We start from the raw sequence: 7989 nt of genomic DNA, 5'->3' as shown, positions 1-7989 counted from the left end.
CTAGACATTCTTCCTCTTGGGTACACACTTACGGATGGCTGTGGCATCACTGAGGCTCAAACTCACAACCTCTTTTTGGCGTGACGGCTTAGTCCAAGGCACCATTGAGGATGACATGAAGCAGGTCAGATTTTGTGTCTACAAATGTTTAAAACTCTGGAGAAAATATATGTTCTTTTAACATTAAAGCATCGTCTCATGTGGTGCAGCTGTAATTCATCCCAACATCAGGAGTTTGTGAGTTTGAATTGAATTCCAGCAATACCACAGCTGTCCACATCTGGAAGCCCATGAGGAAAATATGCCAGATGGGATAGAAGGAGCGCCAGCTAGTGGGGAAAATAAGTAAAAACGCAAGTTCAGTGTTCTTTATCTATCTGAGATGCAGAGCTAGAAACAGAAGCTGTGAGAACTTTTGACTCAGCTACGTTTGAGTTGTGTGAACTCTGTTCTACATCATTTTAAGTTGAGCAGACTTCTCATTTTTTTCAGTGTAGAGATCTCAATAAAATCACATACTGTGCACAGGTGTATAGATCATAATGCTCATGTGTATCTTCAACTAATCTCTCCTCTCTCTTTCATCACTCGTCTCTGTCTACTGCTGTTTCTCTGAAGAAAATTTCACGAGAACCGCCTTTAAATCTTATGAGCCCTCAAAGAGCAACATTTGATCAACAAAATAATTTTTTTGCCCTGAGGTCCACTTGATGATCTTTGAGGTTTGATGCACCAAAAAAGGTCCTCATTTGTTTTTACATGATATTTTCCAGCCTCTGTTTCAATCTCAGATTTAAGCAGGTTGCTTTTGTTACTGCACCTTTAAATGCATTTCTCATTTGTGACATCACAAAAAGAATAACTTGGGCTGCCTAGTTTATAAATAGACTGGAGGATGAATAATATGTTTTGAAAGCTTTATTATTTTTGTATAACATGAGCCTTTAAATGGTTTATCCAAGTGTTACTTCAAAACTAACTAGAAATGTGCCTTTCCTGCAGTAAAAATGCAGAATGGTTGCTGATTGGTCGCAGTCGTTGCTATATTATCCCAGGTGGTTGCCATGGTGTATGGGGTGTTAATTTAACTGTTTGTAGGGAGCTGCCAAGTGTTAGCTACGTGTTGTTGAAAATGAATGGGAGTCTACGGGAGGAACAAGGTCAGTATGACTGTGGATTAGAGCTGGGGGACCTGTCCTGAGTTAGTATGTGCAGTTTGGTGTCTGTCAGTCAAAGGAAGGTCTATATCTTGTCAGAGGGTGAAAATAAATGGCAGACACATAGAAGAGTGCAGGTCAGTATGACTGTGGATTAGGGCTGGGGGACCTGTCCTGACTGAATCTATGCATTTTGATGGCTGTCAGTCAAAGGAAAGTCTATATCTTCTGTGAATGCATAGGAGTCTACATGAGGAACAAGGGATGAAAAACTGACACATAGAGGAGTGCATGTCAGAATGAAGCTTAAGGACCTGCCCTAAGTTAGTACATGCAGCTTGGTGGCTTTGTGGTAAAGGTAAAAAACAGGGCTGGGTTTTGGGAAAAAATGAATAGGAGTCTACTTGAGGAACAAGGGATGAAAAAATGGTCCATAGAGGAGTGTGGGTCATGTGGCTGTGCAGTAGAGATTGAGGTCCTGCATTTAGTGAGTACATGTAGTTTGGTGGCTGTAGGGCAACGGATTAATGGAGTTAGTGTGGTGGCAAAAATGATGAATTGATAAATGGGAGAAACGAAGGATGGAAAAAAGACAAATAGATGAGTGCGACTTGCTTGTGAGCCTGTCCTAAGATAGTATATGCGGTGTCTTTGCAATGTACAATCAAAATTACATTCTAACAACATTCATCAATATATATATATATATATATATATATATGGGTTTTTTCTCCTCTTCATCTGTGTTGCCATGGCAACAGTGTTATAACAGACATACTTTAGCATGCATTGAAAGATAAAGCCAAGAAAAGTTAGAACGGGTGGAGAAAACAAACAGTTGGGGAGGGCAAAAGGAGGGAGGGAGGGCGAAAGAGAAAAGAGAGAGAGACTAAAGGAAGAAATTGGGGAGTGAGAAAGAAAAAGATAGAAGGAGGGACTTAGGAAGGAGAGAGAGAGAGAGAGAGAGAGAGAGTAAAGAAGCAGAACCAAAAGCCTGAAGCTTCCTCTCCTCTTCTCAGTCTGGGCAGAACATCTGGTTCTTCCTCACAGGAGGCACTAAAGCAGGTGACTGGAACTCTACTCCTCTCTCTCCTCTCTCTATCTCTCACTCTCTTTCTCTCTCCCATCTTCTCTTCTTATTTTTTTCCTCTCATCCTGGGTCTTTTTGTCACTGGTCAGTCTTGACACCCCCTGTGTGTGTCCTTACGTGGCACTGGCTGGGGGTGTTAAGCTGCATTGTGCTGATGGAGGCCCAGAGTGCCACTGGTTGGACCTACAGTTACTTTCTGCATGCCTGTGGGAGCAATGCGGGGGGGGGGGGGGGGGGGGGGGGGGTCGGGGGGGGGTCTCCATGGCTGCCACGTTGTTTATGTTATTCCCATGTCTCCTGCAGTGTAGACGCGGTGCTGGGCTGGTTGGGTTTTGGTGAAGGGGTGCCACTTTTAGCGCAGGTTTTTTTTCCATTTCCCCTGCTGTCTCTGTGACTCTTGGGTTGTTTTGAACTGCCGTTCCATCTTTGCGCTGTAATTCTCACTCTGAGGAGGTCTCCGGAAGGCCAGTGAAATATTTGGATTGCTAATTATAAGTCAGTCGCTGGAAAATGCATCCCGAGTGTTTTATGGTTTTGTGGGTGTGTTTCACTGTTTGCCACCTTACGCTGTAGAGCCCAGCTGGCATGATGCCATCCACACAGCCTTCAGCTTCTGCTGTTAAAAGCATTCCAGCTTCTCAATCAGCGCTGAGCAGCGTCCTGACAGAAAATGCAGGACACACATGTACACTGTGAAAAAAGTTGAAAGTCAGGTCACCTTGAAATTTTAAGTCAACCTTAATTTTCTCACGTCTCCTAATCTACACATTCAGAGCTTTGTCAGGTCTAGAAAATACAGTTTAAGTTTAAGAGCGTAGTCAGAAGAAACAGTGGATGTGGTCTCCTCTTCATAAGCTGGACTTGCTTTGATTTTGGGTGAGATTTTAGCTGAAATAAGACAAGATACTGCAAAAATTTGAACACCCTGGTTAAAGTACACGATTAGTTGATTTTCTAAGTGTAGATATGGATATAAGTACTGAGTAACATACGCTCTTAAAAAGATGGTTTTCAAGGATTCTTTAGTAAAGGCAGTTGTTCTATATGGAAACATGAACACTCAAAAAACCATATCATCCTTAAATAGTTCTTCAGATTGATGGAGAAGGTGTTGTACATGGTCCTATATATATGAAAATGGTTCTATAAAGCACCACAAAGTGTTCTTCTATTTTTAAAAGCTTGACACTGTTACAGCAGAACAGGGTTGGCAACTCAAATGTTTGTCAAATGCCATTTTTCAGCAAGTTTCAGCAAACAAACAGCATTTCATGTCCATTTTATTGAAGTAATGTTTCACCTTCTTGGCTGTAAATATGTCTCAGTATGTGCTGATGTACTAGTATATGCTAGAAATATAATATAAATAAAATCACAGACTTACTTTGCTCTGGTTTAAGCTTTAGTTCAGTTATAGCCGCTTTTCTTGCGTGGAACAGTTTCTTGTAAAATGTCTCTTAATGTTTGACTTTTTACCAGACTGAAGTCATTTCTCATTAGCCAGCTTCTTGTTTGAATTTTCCCGTTTCACCTTAAATGGAACACCAGATGCTGCACCATTTAAGGTGGAATGGAAAAATTAGAATAAGAAGCCGGCGAATGAGAAGCGACTTCAGCTTTTAGTGTTGGTCAGTTTCTCATTGCAGATTAAACGTATCAGGAAACCAGCTGGAGTGACTATAAACGCAAATAAGTCCATTCGTCTCCAAATTATCGATGTTCGTCTTAAATCTCTCTCTTTGCCTTTTCATTAGCTACTAGCTAGGCGAGAGTCTAGCTTGTCTGTGTTGCTATGGTGACCAGCAACCTGCTCTTAAAGGGTGAATTAGCATTTACTGTTAAACTGCGTTGAACGATCAACAGAGGTTTATTTTACTGTAAAGGAGGATTATTTTTATTTTTACATACTAATCTAATTCTGCTGTGGAGCTGCAACTGGAGCCACGTGCTGCTAACCCCTGCAATAGAAGAACCCTTTTTGGTGCTATATAGAACTATTTTTAAAATGCTTCGTATAGAACCATAACACATTCTAAACAGAACCTTTGTCTTTTCTTAAGAACCCTTGAAGAAGTATTTTAAGAGTGTATTGAGAAAACAATTTAATCTTTAATACGTTATGTTTAATTTTCTTTGGTATATTAAATTCAACTAGAAAGTATAACTAGAAATTATACTATAAAAACGCCTTATTTAAGTGTGTTCTCTGTAGAGGATGTGTTTATTTTCAATTAGGAAATCAACAAAGCTTGTACTTTAATCAGGGCCCCTCAAACTTTTGTATATAACTATGATATAAGATAAGCATAACTCATTATTGATTCCAATTTCCTCTTAGTCTTTATCACTTGGTTTTCCAGGTGTTCAGTATTTGGCTTTTCCCCTCAATCAAAGCTGGAAAAGTTTTGGAGTTCATGTCAGTTCAGATTAGTTTTGTTTGCGTTGCGCTTTTGACAACATTATCCCAAAAGCATCTTTGCAAAAATGTAGGTCCAAAATCCTCTAATAATAATAATAAGCCACAAAAGCTGTGCGTTACTGCTGGATTTCAACATATGGACTTCACAGGCTGGAGAAAATTTGCACAAGGACAATTTGTATTTCCATGATATGGACCTTTTAATAAGCCCTGGAGGGAAGCCAGGAGAAGTTGGGAATCAAGCATCTCACAAGATCTCAAGAAATTCCTGTTACTTTTTGTGGAATTAATGTTAATTTGCATTTCTCCTGAAGTTGTATAATGTATGTAATGAATGTGACAGTTTGCTTAGGCTTTGCTGACATTCCAGATTTACAATTTTGTCCATTCATGTCTCCACATGTTCTGTGCTTTAGACAGAGATGATGCTGACCTTTCCCCTTGCCTTCTGCATTCTGCTCCTGCCCGTCGTTGCCGGGGTGCCGCCAGGGTTTCAGGTGCGCCTGGTTGGCGGGAGTGACCCGTATGAGGGCCGTCTGGAAGTGTTCTATAACAACGCGTGGGGCACGGTGTGTGATGATGAGGTCAACATCAATCTGGCCAACGTGGTGTGCCGTGAGCTCGGGTATGGACAAGGCCTCACCTGGGCACACAGTGCCAAATTCGGAGAGGGTCGAGGTAAAGATGTTTTGGATGAATTGATCCCTCAATCCTCTCTACAAATAGCACAAGTGCATGTTTATGTGTGTTTAGGTCTATGTGGGGGTGAAATGTCCTCAGCTTGAAGGAAAATATGAAGTTCTTGATGTTTTGAGGACCTTTGGGTTTGAAGTAAAAAAAGGACAAAGGTTATCAGAGCTCCTGAAATATATGAAATATTTCTCTGGGTTCATTTTTAATCCAAAGTCTTCATCTCTTTGGAGTTAATCTGTGGTGTGTAAATCTACTTGCAATGCCTTAAACCACAGGTTCCTCTGGGAGCAGTTGAAACACTAAACGGCAGGGCAGGGGTACTCCAGGACCCTTGGGAACCACTGTTTTAAACTAATTAAATATCTACTGATTTTAAGACATTAAATATTGTTCTTATTTTTAGAAATTTTATTAAGTAAAAAAAATGACATTTTTTCTTGATCCTAATGTCCTTTTTCTTAATTTGTTTCTATTTTTCTTTTTTTAATACTGATGTTTTAGTTCAGCATGTTTACATCTCAAATATTAAAAATTGCAGATTTTTTGAAATATTGGTGGAATTCCCGTTTAAGGTTAGGTGCAAAACCTTTTTTAATCATACTTAAGTGACCTACTTAAAAGTCTCACTTTCTCTATTATGTAATATACATTATGTCTTTAAGACGCCTGTTATGGTCTCACTGTCCTATGCTGTAGGTCCGATTTGGCTGGACAATGTCATGTGCACGGGCACTGAAAGCTCAATATCTGACTGTCGCTCTAATGGCTGGGGAGTAAGTGACTGCACTCACAGTGAGGACCTGGGGGTGATGTGCAGCCCGAACAGTCTACAACAGGGCCACGTCCCTCGACACAGCGGAACGACCCAGCCTGCAGTCACTCCGGCCCGACCGCCACCCGACATCTCAAACAGCCCTGACATCCACAGGCGAGGGCATGAAATAGCCTTGAACCGCAACACCCATCGGGCCTCTTCAGCCTCCTCCCCACAAATAACTGGGCATCAGATTCAGCTACGCAGAAACTCTGGCTCTCGCAGACAGGACAGCGGTGCGCCCAGAGGACACCTGCTGCCCGATCATCTGCGCAATAGGGTGAGCTACAGGAGGAACCAGGAGGTGCCTCCCAGACCAGTTACCCCGTCGGCCCTGCGACGCCCAGCTCCTATAAACGGTCCAGAGCCGTCCTACCCCGACGTGGAGAATGACAACAGAATGAATACGGACTTCACCAACACCATAGAGCAGGTGAGAAGATCACTGCACTGAACGTCACATGATGGATACATGCTGACAGTACATACCCTAGTCCAAGGACAGGATGGTGTGAACATTTTCCATGGAAATCATGATTTTCACTGTTATTGCATAGGTCATAATACTGTGCAAGCTGTACTACGCGCTGTTGTCGGAAGAAAACCTTGTGTCTCTAAAACGGTAACTTTACAGGAGAAGGAAAAAACGTACTTTACTTTTAATATTAGTCAATGGAACCAGACGTCTTTCCAAGTCATTTTGGGTCGTTTCTTTCGGTCCATTCATCATGAAATTTACAAACAATGTAAAGCGCCACAGGTATTTTCAAATGATGTCAGAAACTGAAAAACAACAAAAAAATCAAGGTTTTCTTCTGACAGCAGCCGTCAAATGATATGGCTTTTGATTTTCTGAGTGTAAATATGTTAATGCATCCTCTACAGCCCATGTGTCAAACAAAAGACACAATCCTATCCAGCATGCAAAATATTTTCATTTTCTATTACATTTTTATTGAATTTTCTATTATTTTCCATTATACAATGCACTACACTACAGTTCCCAGCATGCACTGCAGCATAATCCGTGCTCCAATTCTCCTACTCCAACAGCAATCTATGGGACAGTAGTTACACCTCAGTTCTGCACAATTCTATGCAATTCCACACCAGTCATATCACCAAACACACTAGCTGCATTTCAGCTGCAGTTCAACCAGTATATTCTATTATATACATTATATACATACATCATATAAAAGGTACACTTAACGTCAGCTCAGCAGCTCAGAAATTCAACAGGTAGGTTTAAAACACTGAACACCTGAAGACATTTAAAGTTTGAATTATTATAAAGCATATTATAATATATATATATATATATATATATATATATATATAAAGAATTATTATAAGTTATAGTAATAAAAACGCAGGTGTTCTCTGACCCACAGGTTTGTTGAGATTTTTTAATATGGCCCTTTTAGTGGTTGAGTTTGACACCCAAGGGTGACCCCAAAGTCATCTCAACTTACTATTTCCACACAATTCAGTTGCCTGAATGATAAAAAGCTTTAAAGCCATTGTGCTGTCAGAGTACATAAGCTTAGATTAATCACAGATCTCGAGAGCCCAGAGGCCCAGTTCTCCTTTTTGGCAGACTAAGCTCAGTTCACTGACTGCTGTGTAATTGAGCTCAAGCTCTCCCTGATTGTCAGTAATGACTCTCAATGGTGTTTAACCACATCCTCCAAATGTGCTGGATTACAAAGTCCTGCACCCATCACACCCCACCCCCAGCCAAAATACCGCACTGCCACTGTTACCCAACACTGTCACTGAGCTACTACCAAGCCGCTGTTTACTGCTCTCCTGA

The 7989-nt window shown here is 41.0% G+C and overlaps 1 protein-coding gene across 1 annotated transcript in view; it reads left to right on the top strand.

The window, feature by feature from the left end:
* The first annotated feature begins 2135 nt into the window (after window positions 1–2135).
* The window catches only part of LOC108441889 (lysyl oxidase homolog 4), a 60512-nt gene continuing 54658 nt past the window's right edge, over window positions 2136–7989 (top strand). Inside the window, exons 1-3 of the mRNA XM_017721638.2 lie at window positions 2136–2222; window positions 5083–5344; window positions 6056–6606. Coding sequence (XP_017577127.1) covers window positions 5089–5344; window positions 6056–6606 — 807 coding nt within the window. The 5' untranslated portion in view covers window positions 2136–2222; window positions 5083–5088. The remainder of the gene's footprint in view (window positions 2223–5082; window positions 5345–6055; window positions 6607–7989) is intronic.

The sequence above is a fragment of the Pygocentrus nattereri genome, chromosome 25 (genome assembly GCF_015220715.1).
Source record: "Pygocentrus nattereri isolate fPygNat1 chromosome 25, fPygNat1.pri, whole genome shotgun sequence".
NCBI lineage: Eukaryota > Metazoa > Chordata > Actinopteri > Characiformes > Serrasalmidae > Pygocentrus > Pygocentrus nattereri.
Note: the sequence above shows the minus strand (reverse complement) of the source record. Positions and strands in the feature narration are given on the sequence as shown.